At 46.1% G+C, this 17,283-nt stretch overlaps 1 protein-coding gene across 2 annotated transcripts in view; it reads left to right on the top strand.

Annotated features, from left to right (window-relative positions):
* Positions 1 to 17,283, top strand: part of LOC140421291 (mitogen-activated protein kinase kinase kinase kinase 4) — a 404,363-nt gene that overhangs the window by 198,164 nt on the left and 188,916 nt on the right. For both annotated transcript variants that reach the window (XM_072505898.1, XM_072505897.1), the window contains exons 10-12: positions 2,865 to 3,040; positions 5,726 to 5,798; positions 12,813 to 13,020. In XM_072505898.1, coding sequence (XP_072361999.1) covers positions 2,865 to 3,040; positions 5,726 to 5,798; positions 12,813 to 13,020 — 457 coding nt within the window. The remainder of the gene's footprint in view (positions 1 to 2,864; positions 3,041 to 5,725; positions 5,799 to 12,812; positions 13,021 to 17,283) is intronic.

The raw sequence follows: 17,283 nt of genomic DNA, 5'->3' as shown, positions 1-17,283 counted from the left end.
AAATTAGCAGTTGCTTTATTGGTTGTAAAATGCTTCAAGACATCTTAAAGTCTTGAATGGTGTGATATAAATAAAGGTCTGTTAGCCAATGGGCAGTGCAGTTTTGGGGGGCGGGCTAAACCACACTTCTGTTTTCTTTCCCCTGTGAATCTGTTCCATTTTAACTGTAATCAACAACTTCTGTAAAGATGAAGAGGTGCGTCGAGGCCACACTTCCTCTTTTGAAAATGTAATTAGAGTGTAGTGATTTCAGGGAGATAGTTTGCCTTGGGGAAATCTTTATGCCTGAGTTTATTCCTTAATGATTTTTTTAAAATTACTGTCGCATTTTTTTATCGTTGTGAATAATAAACCTCAGAGCTAGACTAATCTAAATTTAGAAGTTTGAGATGATGTGCAGATTTATTGTGTTAATTATGTGGGACTGGACGTTTAAGGGTTGCTATTTGCTTCATGACTTTTATAAGTAACCTAAATTAAATCATGGGTTTGAACTATCAAATCTGATTTAGGCTGAGATTTATACTTGTATTTTCTAACACAGTAAGCAAGACGATTTCTGGCAAGGAATTAACCTTGTCTGATAACATGACTTAATAATACAATCTGCAAGCTAGTGTCAGCAAATTTATCATTCGAATGCTTGGAGAGTTTATAACAAATGCTACTTGCCACTGTTTTAACAGAGATATTGAGCTGCTTCTTTTAAATCAGTGTCTCCATTAAAATAGCAGGGAGAGGAGTTTGACATAAATGTGTTTGGTGTTCGTCCCATAACATTGTCCAAGGTAATTTCTGTAAAGAAACTGGAATGTTGAAATAGCAGTGTGGCCTTCAGACCTTCAAGCTTGTTTCAACATTCCATTAGATCATGGGTGATCTGTATCAGCCCAATTTACCCACCTTAACTCCATACTCCATGATAGCTTTGTCCAATAAAAATCTAACCATTTCAGTCTTGCAAGCTCCAATGGTACTAGCGTTCCTTTTTGAAGGCTGGAACTGAGATGTCTACCACCCATTTCATTCGGTGAATGGGAATAACATGAACATTGAGGGAGGCTGTAGTTCTCAGCCCAGCGACATTTATTGAGGCAGAATATGCAAAGCATCTTGAATCCCAACAAACATCGCTGGGATACAGTTTAAAATATGCTTGCTGCTGAATGTTGGAATCCTGGGAAATGGTGCTTCTTGATTTCATTCCGAAATGACTTCCCTCTTCTTTTAAGATCATCATAGAATCCCTACAGTGTAGAAGGAGGCCGCTCGGCCCATCGAGTCAGCACCAAGCCGAAGGAGCACACTCCCCCTACCTAGCCCCGTAACCACACCTAACCTTTGGACGCTAAGGTGCAATTTAGCATGGCCAACCCACCCACCTAACCTGCACATCTTTAAACAGTGAGAGAACCCGGAGAACCCGAAGGAAACCCACGCAAACACTGGGAGAATGTGTAAACTCCATATAGACAGTCACCCGAGCTCTGAATCAAACCTGGGTCCCTGGTACTGTGAGACAGCTGTGCTAACCACTGTGCCACCGTGCCACCCCAAAGGTCCTTTGTTCTTGATTTCCCTTTCACAGAAAATAGTTTCCTTGTTCACTGACCTACATTGGCACTCAGTCAAGCAATGCCGTAATTTTAAAGCTCTCATCCTTGTTTTCAGATCCCTCCTTGGTCTCGCCCCATCATATCTCTGAAATTCCTTCAAGCCCTACAATTCGCCATGATAGGAGAAGGAAAAACACCTTTGGGTATACCCACCAGAAAGCTTTGGGACATTCATATTTAATTGTGGAGGTTGAACAAATGAGAAAGTAAGACTGTAGCCCAGATTTTTATCACACTGAGAACCTCTCCATTGTGGCAAAAATGGCGCATGCAGCTAGAAATCTTCACTCCCGCCAACCAAACACAGCGGGTGGGATTCTCCCAGCCCTGGGCCGGGCCAGAGAATCCCCACGAATGGGCCACGCCTCCCCGACGCCGGCACGCCGGAGAATTGGCGCCATTGGCCCGGTGTGGTTGGCGCGGTGTCGGTCGTGGGCCACTCTATGCGGCCGGCCCGTACGGGCCGAGCGGCCGTGAGCAAAGAGCCGAGTCCCGCCGGCGCCGTTCTAACCTGCTCTGAGCCGGCGGGACCTCGGCGTGGAAGGGTCGGGTGGCGGCCTGTGAGGGGCGAGGGGGGGTCTGACCCCGGGGGGAGGGGGCTCTGATGTGGCCTGGCTGCAATCGGGGTCCACCGATCGGCAGGCCAGCCTCTGTGGCTGGGGGCCTCCTTTCCTACGCGCTGGCCCCTGTAGTCCTGCGCCATGTTGCGTCGGGGCCAGCACGTTGAGGGAGACCACTGTGCATGCGCGCGTTGGCGCCGGCACAACTGCGCATGCGCGGATCCCACGCCGAACAGTTCACGCCGGGATCGGCAGCTGGAGCAGCGCGAACCGCTCCAGTGCCATGCTGGCCCCCAGTAGGGGCCAGAATTAGTACTGGGAGCGGCCCGTTCACGCCGTCGTAAAATGCAACGGCGTTTATGACGGCGTGGTCACTTCGCCGCGGGATTGGAGAATCCCGCCCAGCATGTTCCATGTTCGGGAGCAGTGGTGGAGTCGAGCAGGCATTTACATACACTTGATTTGCGGAGGCAGCTGTTCATCTGGATCATCTGAATTGGGAATTTAGTAGGCCAAATTGTCAAATGCTACTCGGTAAATTGGAAGGTATCCGCAACTAAACATCGAGAATTCTTTGTTGGGCCACTGGTCTTTGCTGAGGCAAGTGACGATTGGGACTTGCAGACATCATTCATATATTTTGACATAACAATGCCTTCATCACTGAACTTGACTTATTTTGTTTCAGGTCGAAGAAATTTATTAATTTTGTAGAAAATTGCCTGGTGAAGAATTACTTGGATCGAAACACCACAGAAACCCTGTTAAAACATTCATTCATCCGCGATCAGCAGAGTGACCGTCAGATTCGCATTATGCTGAGAGATCATATAGACAGAACCAGGAAGAAGAAGGGTGAGAAAGGTATGCAACTCCTTATGTTTTTGTACTTGCTGTTTCTGACCATTGCAGTTTACAAGATTCATCCAGCAGCTAGTATGTAAGCGGATTGCTAGTGTAATGATTATGTCACTGAGCTAGTAATCTAGAGATCCTAGTCTAATGGATGGCCTAGTGGTTAGCACTGTTGCTTCACAGTGCCAGGGTCCCAGGTTCGACTCCTGGCTTGGGTCACTGTCTGTGCGGAGTCTGCACGTTCTCCCCGTGCCTGCGTGGGTTTATTCCAGGCGCTCCGGTTTCCTCCCACAATTCTCAAGAGATGTGCTGTTGGGTGAATTGGACATTCTGAATTCTCCCTCCATGTACCTGAACAGGCGCCAGAGTGTGGCGACCAGGGTCTTTTCACTGTAACTTCATTGCAGTGTTAATGTAAGCCTACTTGTGACAATAAAGATTATCATTTATTGCACCGGGGGCATGGGTTCAAATCCCACTGCAGTATACTTTAAATTCAATTAATAAATCTGGAATTTGACCCTTTTCCCAGTAATGGTGATCATGACAATTATCATCGATTGTCGGAAAAACTAACCTACAGAGTTCACGAATGCTCTTCAGGGGAGGAAATCTGCTGTCCTTGCCCGGTCTGGCCTATATGTGATACCAGACCCACAGCAATGTGGTTGACCCTTCACAGGTCCTCTGAAATGACCTAGCAAGCCACTCAGTTCAAGGGCAATTAGGGATGGGCAACAAATGTTGGGCTTGTCGATGACACCCAGCATCTTCAGTTTGTCAAAGACGTACATCACCTGAATTTCTGTCCTGTGCTACTGTGCTACAACTAGCCTGAGAAGCCTTCAATGTTGATTTGGTTGATTTTGCTATATGGTCTTCTATTTGTTTGATAATAACTCACATGCTGACACAAGCATGAGCACAGAAATTTTAAAAAATCCCCCTTCCTAGCCTTGGGGCCGGATTTGTTGTCTCCAAATGGAGGCAGGAATTGAGTGCAATTTGCTGCATTTTGTTTCTCCGCAAACAAAAAATATAATCTTCCACCTTCCTGACCCCACACCATTTTCTAGGGTCCAGAATACCTGGTGTGCAAAATGCACATGTACTTGTTTTGAGGTCCTGGTCCCCATTGGGTGACCCATAAGAAATTAGTATTTTCTCCTGTGCACTTTCTTTTCATGTGGTAGCAAAACATGTCGGTTTATTGAGCAAAATTAACACCGTTCTCCCTGAATGCACCATCAGATTAGACTCACTATTCTGGAAACGTTCAGGTTTTGTTGAATCATAATGACTCTGAAGTGACGACCACGTCCTAAATTTGTCTTCTGCGAGGTTGAATTTATGCTTGCCGTTCTGTAGTTAAGGTTTGTCTTGAAGTACTGCTCTGGGTTGACATTCTCTATCCTGTTTACTGCCTAATTCACTTGGATACGGTATCATCTTAAGGATGTAATCTTTGCAATCTTTCCTGATAACTCAATCCTCTGTTGTTGAGTTCAGGGGCGGCATTCTCTCAGCCCACGCCGGTTCGGAGAATCGCCGGGCGGGCGCAATTCGCACGACGCCCACCCCGATGCTGGTCCGCCGAATCTCCGGTGACTCTACACGGCCCCCCCCCGGCGATTCTCCACCCGGAATGGGCCGAGTGGCCGCCTCAAAACGTCCGAGTCCCGCCGGCGCCGTTCACATCTGACCTTACCCGGCGGGACCTCGGCGTCCATCCTGTCGGGGGCGGCCTGCTGGGGGAGGGGAAAGGGGGGTCTGACCTCGGGGGCGGGGGGAGGGGGGGCTCTCCAGCGTGGGCCGGCCTCTCGTGGTGGAGGCCTCTTTTACTCCGCGCCGGCCCCTGTAGCCCTACGCCATGTTGCATCGGGGCCTGCGCAGAGAAGGAGGCTACCGCGCATGCGCGCTGGTCGCAGTGTACATGCGCAGACCTGCGCGCGGCGCCCACATGGCGCCGGTATCGGCAGCTGTAGCAGCGTGGGTCGCTCCAGTGCCGTGCTGGCGTCCTGTAGGGCAGAGGATCGCTACAATTAGAGGTCCGATTACGCTGTCATTAAACTCTCCAGTTTTTACAACGGCGTCAACACTCTGCCTTCAGATGGGAGAATCCCACCCCAGGCTTTGCACCTTGGGTTTGAATGGTTAGTTTGTATTATTTTGGTTAAAACCAGACAAATTAGACGAGATACAGACTCATCAAATGTCTGCACCAAATTAACCTCAAAATCCTCCCAATCTTATTGATTAATTTGGCTATGTAGTGTTGTATTTGTTTGCCAATAGCTGAACATGTTAAGTGTCGAGTCCATTATTTTCCTCATGTCTTTTTAAACCTCACCCTCAGTCATCTGAACACCATTCGTGAAGTTTGTTTAAGCTATTTTCTTGTGTTACTTTGTGCAATACTTTACACTTGAAGGTTTGAATTTAATTTACCAGCAGCTATTCATTTACATATTTTATGAAATTACTTTGCATATCTTAGGCTGCCTTTTCATATTCAATATCCCTCCCTAATTTGGCATCAAAGTTAGTTCCAAAACGCAAACTCTGTGCAGCAGATGGGGAACGCAGTTTATTAAAACCTCAACTTAATTAAAAGAAGAATTATATCCAGTTTCTGGAGGAATGATCATACAGTGGCTGAACGTGAGCTTTTCCATTTTCCCTTCTCGCCATTAGATGAAACTGAGTACGAATATAGTGGAAGTGAAGAAGATGAAGATGGACAGAATGAAGAAGAAGGAGAACCGAGGTAATTTAACTGTTTTACATTGGGGAGACTAGGCGCAGACTGGGTGACCACTTTGCAGTCCCGCAAGCATGACCCCAACCTTCCTGTCGCTTGCCATTTAAACTCAGCATCTTGCTCTCATGCCCATCTTTGGCCTATTGCAATGCCGTAGTGATGCCCAACACAAACTGGAGGATCAGCGCCTCATCTTCCAATTAGGCACGTGACTTAACATTGAGTTTGACAACTTTATACAGTTACCTTTCTCCTCCAGCTTTACTTTTTTTTAATATACCCCAAATATTTTTTCACTCCTATGCAAAATCCTCCCTTCCGCTCCCCCACTGGGCCATTTGCCACTTTTTAAAAAAGTTTTGCTACATCTTCATTGCAACCTCTCCCAGCTCCCACTAATCACAGTTCCAGCTGTTCCAATTGCATTTTCCCCTCTCTTTAGTTCTGAAGAAGGGGCATGCAGACTCTGTTTCCTCTTCTTACAGATGCTGCCGGGCCTGCTAGGTTTTTCCAGCTTTATCTCTTTTTGTTTTGGATTCCAGCAACTGCAGTATTTTGCTATTTTCATTTAATTATTTATTACGTTCTTCTGTTAATCGCAAACATATCAATCACACTGCAAGGATTGGCAAAACAATAAACTGGGTTCTTTATTTGAAGATAAGATTATACCCAGACGATGCTAACTAGGACGTGGGGAGACATCTTTAACTGGTCAGACATGACTCAAGCTTAGATGTCACATCCTGGCTCATGGTGGGCAGTGATGGCCAGCATCTTAAGGTACACCTCCATAAATATCATCGCATCGCAACATATTAAAACATTATTGAAGTATTTATTTGATTCCCTTTTGAAAGTTGCTACTGAATCAGATTCCACCTCCCTTTCAGCCAATGTGTTTTGTAGATTTCAATTTGTCCTGATGTTGCTGCATTGAAAGGGAAGCAACAGCACTGTGCTATTGTCACTGGACGAATAATCCAGAGCTCCGGGGATCCAGGTTCGATTCCCGGCTTGGGTCACTTTCTGTGTGGAGCCTGCACATTCTCCCCGTGTCTGCGTGGGTTTCCTCCGGGGGCTCCGGTTTCCTCCCACAATTCCCAAAAGACGTGCTGTTAGATGAATTGCACATTCTGAATTCTCCCTCGATGTACCCGAACAGGTGCTGAGGGGATTTTCACAGTAACCTCATTGCAGTGGCAATGTAAGCCTACTTGTGACACCCAGTAAAGAATTATTAAAACAAAACCCTTAAATGGCCGAGCAAGTCACACAGTTCAAAGGCATTTAGGGATGGGTAGCAAATGTTCGTCCAACCAATGACATTCCATGAATGATTTTTTTTTTTTAAATCAAGTTTGGGCAGTTCACCAGAATTCAGCTGAATTGTATTCCTATCCTATTACTTTGCTATCCATTGTTTTTGCTGTTGAGTAAGGGATAAATATTGACCAGAATCACCAGTGTGAAAGCTGTGCTGCGATTATCTTTTCCCACAAAGGCAAAAGCAATTTTTAAAAATCCAAATTGGTTTTATGGGATGTGTTTGAGACTGCTGTGTAGAGTGGAGATAATGCCGTGACTAATTGACTCTAATTAGCCTTCCCAGTAATTTAGTCAATTAGGCCAAGACACTGAAATGATACACTACCAATATGTAATCTGTCCTGGGGTAAAAGCAAACTCAGAGTTAATTTTCATCTGATCTTGGCACTTGAGTGCAGTAAAATTCCAAGAATTTAGTTAAATTGTATTCCCTGACCTCCCCCTTGTACTGTCATTCTTTAATCTTGCTCATGGCTGAAATATTACTCAGGAAGTGATGTAATGAGGAAGTCATGCCCCAGTAGACGTTTCTTTTAAATAAAACCACAGGCTGTCTTTGGAAGAGGCCGACTACTGTTTTTTGACATCACTGGAGTTTTTTTAAAAAACAAAAAACTTTTTCTTCCAAAAGTATGGGAAGGTGGTGATGTGGTCGTATTGTCACTGGACTAGTAAACTAGAGAGACAGAGTAATGCACTGGGTTCAAATGCCGCCACTGCAGGTGGTGAAATTGAATTCAATAAAAATCCGGAATTAACAGTCTACTGATGACTCGGGGTCACGAGTTCAAGGTGAGAGGGGAAAAGTTTAAGGGAGATATGCGCGGAAAATTCTTTACGCAGAGGGTGGTGGGTGCCTGGAACACATTGCCGGCGGAGGTGGTAGAGGCGGGCATGATAGCGTCATTTAAGATGTATCTAGACAGAGACTTGAATGGGCAGGGAACAGAGGGATACAGATCCTTAGAAAATAGGCGACAGTTTTAGATCGAGGATCTGGATCGGCGCAGGCTTGGCGGGCCGAAGGGCCTGTTCCTGTGCTGTAATGTTTCTTTGTTCTTTGTTCTTTGATGACCATGAAACCATTGTCGATTATTGTAAAAACCCATCTGGTTCGCTAATGTCCTTTAGGGAAGGAAATCTGCCGTCCTTACCTGGTCTGGCCTACATGTGATTCCAGACACACAGCAATGTGGTTGACTCTTAAATGACCCCACAATGGCAATTAGGGATGGGCAATAAACGCCCACGTCGCATAAATGATTAAAAAAATAGTAAGGGAAACCTGGAATGAGATCCTGATCCTACTGATGCCCATTCTTACCCAGTAAACCGTCCAGCAGCAAGTTGGTACAGAGTGGCTCACCCCTTATTTAAAATAGAGAATTTATATAAGTAGTTAGTGCCATTAGGAGCAGACTTACCATTAGGAATTTTAGGTCTAAATGCATTCTCCTTAGCCTTGTTTAAAAAACAATTTGACATCGATAGCATTCCTGGTTATGGAACTCAGAATGTTGCCAAAGGAAAGCCTCCATTGCCTCTGGTTTTGAAATTAAATCACGGGGTGTGGGCATCGCTGGGTAGGCCAGCATTTATTGCCCATCCCTAATTGCCCTTGAGAAGGTGGTGGTGAGCTGCCTTCCTGAACCGCTGCTGTCCATGTGGTGTAGGTACACCCACCGCGCTGGTCAGGAGGGAGTGCCAGATTTTGACCCAGCGACAGTGAAGAAACGGTGATATATTTCCAAGTCAGGGTGGCGTGTGGCCTGGAGGGGTAACCTTCAGGCGGTGGTGGTATTCCCAGGTATCTGCTGCCCTTCTCCTTCTAGATGGTCACGGTCGTAGGTTTGGAAGGTGCTGTCAACTACAGGTTGACTGCAGTTTGTTTCGACAGAGGGTGGAATATTGTCCATAGTTCCAGGTCCTGATGGCTTCCCAGGGTCATAGAATTTTTAAATCACACAACACGAGTGACGTCATTCAGCCCACCATATTTTCTGTCTCTTTGGAACAGCTGCTCAATTAGTTCCCCTCCCCCACACCCACTATTGCTCTATGGTCTATTATTATATCCGATCATGACTGATCTGATAGAATAATCCTCAACTCCACTTTGCCGCCTTACCCCCATAACGGGGGTGAGAATAATGGGTGTTTCTCTGGTTGGCAATCAGTAGCTAGTGGTGTCCCTCAGGGACCAGTGTTGGGCTCACACTTGTTCACAATTTACATAGATGATTTGGAGTTGGTTGAGGTTGAGACAGTCAGATGTTTAGTCATTAAATGAATCAAGGGTTAGAACATAAACATAAGAGCTGGGAGCAGGAGTAGGCCATCTGGCCCCTCGAGCCTGCTCCGCCATTCAATGAGATCATGGCTGATCTTTTGTGGACTCAGCTCCACTTTCCGGCCCGAACACCATAACCCTTAATCCCTTTATTCTTCAAAAAACTATCTATCTTTATCTTAAAAACATTTAATGAAGGAGCCTCTACTGCTTCACTGGGCAAGGAATTCCATAGATTCACAACCCTTTGGGTGAAGAAGTTCCTCCTAAACTCAGTCCTAAATCTACTTCCCCTTATTTTGAGGCTATGCCCCCTAGTTCTGCTTTCACCCGCCAGTGGAAACAACCTGCCCACATCTATCCTATTTATTCCGTCCATAATTTATATGTTTCTATAAGATCCCCCCTCACCCTTCTGAATTCCAACGAGTACAGTCCCAGTCTACTCAATCTCTCCTCGTAATCCTACCCCTTCAGCTCTGGGATTAACCTAGTGAATCTCCTCTGCACACCCTCCAGTGCCAGTACGTCCTTTCTCAAGTAAGGAGACCAAAACTGAACACAATACTCCAGGTGTGGCCTCACTAACACCTTATACAATTGCAGCATAACCTCCCTAGTCTTAAACTCCATCCCTCTAGCAATGAAGGACAAAATTCCATTTGCCTTCTTAATCACCTGTTGCACCTGTAAACCAACTTTTTGCGACTCATGCACTAGCACACCCAGGTCTCTCTGCACAGCAGCATGTTTTAATATTTTATCATTTAAATAATAATCCCTTTTGCTGTTATTCCTACCAAAATGGATAACCTCACATTTGTCAACATTGTATTCCATCTGCCAGATCCTAGCCCATTCACTTAGCCTATCCGAATCCCTCTGCAGACTTCCAGTATCCTCTGCACTTTTTGCTTTACCACTCATCTTAGTGACGTCTGCAAACTTGGACACATTGCCCTTGGTCCCCAACTCCAAATCATCTATGTAAATTGTGAACAATTGTGGGCCCAACGCTGATCCCTGAGGGACACCACTAGCTACTGATTGCCAACCAGAGAAACACCCATTAATCCCCACTCTTTTCTTTCTATTAATTAACCAATCCTCTATCCATGCTACTAATTTCCCCTTAATGCCATGCATCTTTATCTTATGCAGCAACCTTTAGTGTGGCACCTTGTCAAAGGCTTTCTGGAAATCCAGATATACTACATTGATTGGCTCCCCGTTATCTACCGCACTGGTAATGTCCTCAAAAAATTCCACTAAATTAGTTAGGCATGACCTGCCCTTTATGAACCCATGCTGCGTCTGCCCAATGGGACAGTTTCCATCCAGATGCCTCGCTATTTCTTCCTTGATGATAGATTCCAGCATCTTCCCTACTACTGAAGTTAAGCTCACTAGCCTATAATTACCCGCTTTCTGCCTACCTCCTTTTTTAAACAGTGGTGGCACGTTTGTTAATTTCCAATCCGCCGGGACCACCCCAGAGTCTAGTGAATTATGGTAAATTATCACGAGTGCATTTGCAATTTCCCTAGCCATCTCTTTTAGCACTCTGGGATGCATTCCATCAGGGCCAGGAGACTTGTCTACCTTTAGCTCCATTAGCTTGTCCATCACTACCTCCTTAGTGATAACAATCCTCTCAAGGTCCTCACCTGTCATAGCCTCATTTCCATCAGTCACTGGCATGTTATTTGTGTCTCCCACTGTGAAGACCGACCCAAAAAACCTGTTCAGTTCCTCAGCCATTTCCTCATCCCCCATTATTAAATCTCCCTTCTCATCCTCTAAAAGACCAATATTTACCTTAGCCACTCTTTTTTGTTTTATATATTTGCAGAAACTTTTACTGTCTGTTTTTATATTCTGAGCACGTTTACTCTCATAATCTATCTTACTCTTCTTTATAGCTTTTTTTGTAGCTTTCTGTTGCCCCTAAAGATTTCCCAATCCTCTAGTCTCCCACTAATCTTTGCTACTTTGTATGCTTTTTTCCTTCAATTTGATACTCTCCCTTATTTCCTTAGATATCCATGGTCGATTTTCCCTCCTTCCACCGTCCTTCCTTTTTGTTGGGATAAACCTTTCCTGAGCACTGTGAAAAATCGCTTGGAAGGTTCTCCACTGTTCCTCAACTGTTTCACCATGAAGTCTTTGCTCCCGGTCTACCTTAGCTAGTTCCCTGAGGATCCCTAACTATGAGATCCTGAATCAATCCTGCCTCATTACACAGGACCAAATCTAGGACCGCTTGTTCCCTCGTAGGTTCCATTACATATTGTTCTCGGAAACTATCGCGGATACATTCTATAAACTCCTCCTCAAGGCTGCCTTGACCGACCTGGTTAAACCAATCAACATGTAGATTAAAATCCCCCATGATAACTCCTGTACCATTTCTACATGCTCAGTTATTTCTTTGTTTATTGCCTGCCCCACCATAATGTTACTATTTGGTGGCCTATAGACTACTCCTATCAGTGACTTTTTCGTCTTACTATTCCTGATTTCCACCCAAATGGATTCAACCTTATCCTCCATAGCACCGATGTCATCCCTTACTATTGCCCGGATGTCATCCTTAATTAACAGAGCTACACCACCTCCCTTACCATCCACTCTGTCCTTCCGAATAGTTTGATACCCTCGGATATTTAACTCCCAGTCGTGACCATCCTTTAACCATGTTTCAGTAATGGCCACTAAATCATAGTCATTCACGATGATTTGCGCCATCAACTCATTTACCTTATTCCGAATACTACGGGCATTCAGGTAAAGTACACTTATGTTTTTTTTTTACCTCTGTTCTGAATCTTAACACCTCGATCAGTAACCTGTCCTAAATTATATTTCCTCTTAACTTTTCTCCTAATTTTCCTTGGCGTTGAACCCATATCTTCATGTAACAACCTGCCGCATTGCTTACCATTCATGTTTTTATTTCCAGTTTTATTCCTTTTAGTATTCCTGGTCCTATTCACTGAGCTCCCCTCAGTCACTGTGCCTTGTACTGTCGCCCTTTTTGATTTTTGACTCGACTTCTCTGCCTTACACTTTCCCCCTTACTGCCTTTTGTTTCTGTCCCTGTTTTACTACCTTCCAACTTCCTGCATCGGTTCCCATCCCCCTGCCACATTAGTTTAAACTCTCCCCAACAGCTCTAGCTAAATCCAGTTACAGGTAAAATTGCCCAAATATCTGCAAAGTAAAATCGGAAGCAGTTAAATTTGACAGCAACTTTCCAATTATTGGAGCTTTTTTACAGAAAGTGCAGCTCAGACTGGCATTCTTTGCAGATTTTCCTCCACCCCCGAGGTCTCCATTCGGTCCATTATGTTCCCAATTGTGTTCAACCGCCATCTGAACAATGTGCTCTCTCCACTCAGTTCCATTGTTAATCAGGCCGGAGAGTCGACGCTTCGCCGAGAGTTTCTGCGGCTGCAGCAAGAGAACACAAACCGCTCAGCGGCCCAGCAGCAACAGCAGGTGCTCCAGCAACAACTGCAGGAACAGGAGAAGTACAAGCAGCAGCTGCTCGCAGAGCGACAGAAGCGCATCAACCAGCAGAAGGAGCAGAGGAGGTGGCTGGAAGACGTAAGCCCTTTATCTTCTCTCGGCTGTGCCATTCGCGTTTTGTTTTCTGCGCGTCACTTTTTGTTAAGGGAGATCGCTTTCCTTTCTGTTTCACTGCTGTGGCCAATCATGGAGCGTTAATGCCGGCACGGATTACTTGAGCCCAGTGGCCTGTTTCTGTGCTGCATATCCTACGTAATTCTGTGTAAACGGGGCTCCGCAAATACATTCCTAGCTCCAACATTTCCTCCCAAACATTGCTTATTTGAAGCTCAGAAAGTTAAACGGGAAGCTAAAAAGATCTTTGCCTGATATTGTATTTGGTTATCGTTAACTGTTTCCACAAAAAAACACCTGCCGATTGAAAGGTTTGTTGCATTTTACTGTCTCGACTTATAGGGCACGATCTACCCGAATGGTAACAGAATCCTCTAGCAAGCGCGTTCAGCCGGGTGTTTTCTGGCTCTCGGAGTGACAAGAAACCCCACGTTACTGAACGGGACTCTGCTCTCATTCAGGTAGATTTGGGGCCTCAGCGGGGAATTCCCCAACGAGGCCGCACTTACTCCCATTTTGTGCACTGAGAAGCGCCGCTTGCCAGAGCTGCTCCGTGTAAGAGGAGATCGGGATGGCGTTGTGATCCCTCGACCCGCTGACATGACCCCCGAACATCCACAAAGTCCCAACTCACCTATGAGGGGGTTCTCGGGCCCCTCACACACTCCTGTACCAACACAGGGCACCCCCAGACCCAAACCCCATCGCGGGGAAAATTCCAGCTTGAACAACGCTCGCCCAAGGTCTCCAATGCGAAGGGGTTAGATCCCAACGCCTCGATTAGATCTCGCGAGTGCATAGTAGAATGGGACTAGCTGTCTTGCTGGAATATGCAGATTTGTTAAAAAGTGATCTGTCCAGAATGGGCGGGATTCACATCGCGACGCCTCGTGAGATCATGTTAGATCTCCCGAGGCATGGCGAACCGCGTAGATTCCGGAAGAGGGATTTACCGGCATCTACCGTGTGCGCTGTGCACCTGGTAGATCGTGCCCATAATCTGAAGCCATGTGACTTAATCAAATTGGTCACTGTAAGAGTGAGCGCAGTCTTTGATCATAATTCCGTTCAGTTTGTGGCTGCCAAAGACTGGGACGAGGCCCAGCTGAAGCTAATTAATTTTATTAATGTGGATGTCTTCTGTCGAAGGGTTACAGCTCTGTTGACTGATACTTGTACTGGCTAGGCTGTCAATTCCCTCTCGCTCCTAATTTATATTTTCCTGTTTTTACTGTTGAAATGAATTTTACTTTTGCATTAATTTCTGCTGCTGCGGGGTGACCTCTTGGCCAGGACGTTAGTTCCAAGGAGAATTAATCCTCAGTTAGCTTACCTGACTAAATAAAGGTTAAATAAATGTGTGCAACATGTCCATTGCTGGTTAAGATGGAAGTTTCTTCAGAAGGAAAATAAAACATAAGCCGGGATTTTAAGGCCTCATCGCGGTGGCAGTGGTGGGGCCATAAAACATGCCTTTGATTTTGGCGGGCCCAGAAAATCCCGCCAGTGTAAAATTCCACCGCCCATAGAGCACATCGAACTATTTTCTAACTGCGTTTTTTCCCCCAAAATAGCCATTTTATAAATTACTGTTTCAAAAACAAAAGTACTTAAATATTTTACCAGCTTTCAGGAGATTATACAGAGTCGGGGTCATATTTAGTTATGCAGTTCTTTACGTCAGTGTTTGGATGTGGAGTGATGGGGAGAGGTTCTTTGCTGGTGAGATGAGACTGGAGCTTGTATGGAGGGATGGCAATGTGGTGTTGGGTGCTCTGGTGCACAGATGAGCCAACACAGTTGTATGTGGTACAACTCTATTTTATTTTAACTCTTATAATACAGTTCGTTCTGGATACTCTGCACGTGCTGTCTCCCTGAGTGTGTTTGGTGGCAGATGTGTCCTGGTCCTCCTCTGCAGCTAATACTGACCACCGGGGGTCGTGTCTGTGCTTTTATATCTTTCTGTCATTGGTTGTGGTGTTGTGTGTTCTGATTTGTCTGTTGGTGTGTCTATCATGATGTGTGTGTTTGAATATCATGACATCCCCCCTTTTTACAAAGATATGTGCCTACGTGGTTGTAAATATAATTGTGTCGTGAGTGCATCTAAGAGTGTGTGTGTGTGTGTTGTGTACAGCGTGTGTATATGACGTAACTATTTACATGGGGCGATGTCGGGTGCGTCACACTAACAAGGTTGTACCATAACAAAACTTGGATGCGAGAGAAAAAAAAACTTGAACATTGGTCTGGTCAGACGATATCTGGAACAATAAACAACAACAGGTTATAATACAGAAGTGTTTGACTTTTTGAACGTATGAACAGCGTTATAAGTCCAGTCTAATGGGTGACCGCCTCAAGAATGGGCTGGTCCTCAAGCCGGTTCAGCTGTGGAGATTTGGGGTCACACTGGTTCACCTTGGACTGTTGGAGGTGATGCTGTTGCCGAAGTCTCTACTTTACCATTTGTTGTACTTGGTGCAGTGCTTGGTTTTTTCATTCGTGCAAATATAACATTCAACATCTTTGTTAGTGGTGCCTTGGCTGTGGTTTGGTTCTGGTGGCGATGGAAGGGGCATGATCCGTGGCATCTCCACGAAGTCATCCTTGGGAACGAGTGGAGGATCCGGCGTGTGCGTACGGTTCAGTTGCGAGCGTGGAAGGCGGCGCAAAGCCCGCTGATTGCGCCTACGCACCAATCCATCCGCCCTGCATGCCAGGAACAAGGTGGAGTCTGTTTTCTTTTTATGTTTGTGGTGGACGGCATCTTGTAGCCGAAGGGTCGTTGCCATCGAAGTAGCACCATCACTAATATCATGCAAGGCGATGACTGTGCCAGATGTGGAAGTTGGCCGAGACCGTGTACGCTGGTTCCGGCCACCTGCTGTGCCGGAAGGGCGACTCCGCAGAGAAACGTCGAAGCATGTCGCCTTGGAGAGAGAATTGTTGCTCGCATCAACGTCTGGCGATGGCGCGAATTGGTGTGTCCATCTTGGACCGCCGGTGCTGGTTGCCACTGCCGACCCAGTGGGACTGCCACGCGATCCATTCCCTGTCGCCGTGGCATCCGCCGTCACCCTGAGCGTGCCATCACCGAGGCCGCGACACCGCCCGTCCGGAGCAAGGTCTGGCGTGCGCAAATCAGAGTCGGCGCTTGGCTGCTCCCCATCTGGAGTCCGGTCTGCCTTCCGTCGATGCCCCCCGTCCGGAGTCCCAACAGGTTCACTGGAGGCAGTCGAGATTCCCTGAAGCTGCACTTCTGGAGTCGGAACATGCAGGAATGCACCAACCAGTGGAGAGGGTCGAGCCATCGAGGGTGGAAGCGGTGCGCCGCCACCGCAGTCGTCAGTGGTCCCACCGTGATCGTCGAGTGCCTCGGTACGCACTAGGCGAGGTCTGTCACCTTGCACCTTTTGCATGGGAAGTGGGATGCTGTCGTCACTCGTCTCACATCCCGTGGATAGATCCTCATTAGCAGCTTGCTGTTCACTAGGGTTGGGTAAATTGTCAGAGTTTTCATCTGGTGGTGCACACCATGTCGGTGGACTGTCATTGTCTTGCCGTTGTCCTTCATTTGGGCTTTTCTTCTTTGGAATTTTAAATCTTCCCCCAGACATTGCAGAACCTTGTTTATTACCCCCAAATTCTCCCATATGTATGGTCTCGAATATAGGATCCAATGTTTCTATCGACATTGTACTATTTTCCAAAGAACATTCCGTTTCACTTTTCTTCTCAGGTACCTCATATGTAACTTTGTCTAATGTACATGCCTTCATGGTCTCTGGGTCTGATTTTGCTGGGACTGGCATGGTCACAGTCTCTCTTTTACTGTTCTCAATTGCCCACATTATACTCCCCATACATAACTGCTTAATCACTGGGGTTAGTGTGGTACAATGGATAATCGGGTCGACCTTATCTGCATCTTCACCATTAGTGGAAAGCACACTTGGTTCACTTGAAACTGCTGTGGGTTTTAAATTCGTTATCTGGCTACTCGATGTCGGTGTCCTCAGGATTCTTGCTCCAATGTTCTGCTCAATAATCAGTGGAGTGTGTATAGGTTCAATGCAATTAATGTTCCCCTCAAGGTTTGAAGAGTCATTACTGACTAACTGCTGGTCTCCGAAGTTGGGATTTTGCGGCGTTGTGTTGAAGGGAGACATTTGTCCCTGCTGTAGATATGATTCAGGTTGTGTTATTACCATTACCTGAGGA

Source organism: Scyliorhinus torazame, chromosome 5, assembly GCF_047496885.1.
Source record: "Scyliorhinus torazame isolate Kashiwa2021f chromosome 5, sScyTor2.1, whole genome shotgun sequence".
Classification (NCBI taxonomy): domain Eukaryota; kingdom Metazoa; phylum Chordata; class Chondrichthyes; order Carcharhiniformes; family Scyliorhinidae; genus Scyliorhinus; species Scyliorhinus torazame.
The sequence above is the reverse complement of the archived record's forward strand: the minus strand, read 5'-3'. Positions and strand labels throughout refer to the sequence as shown.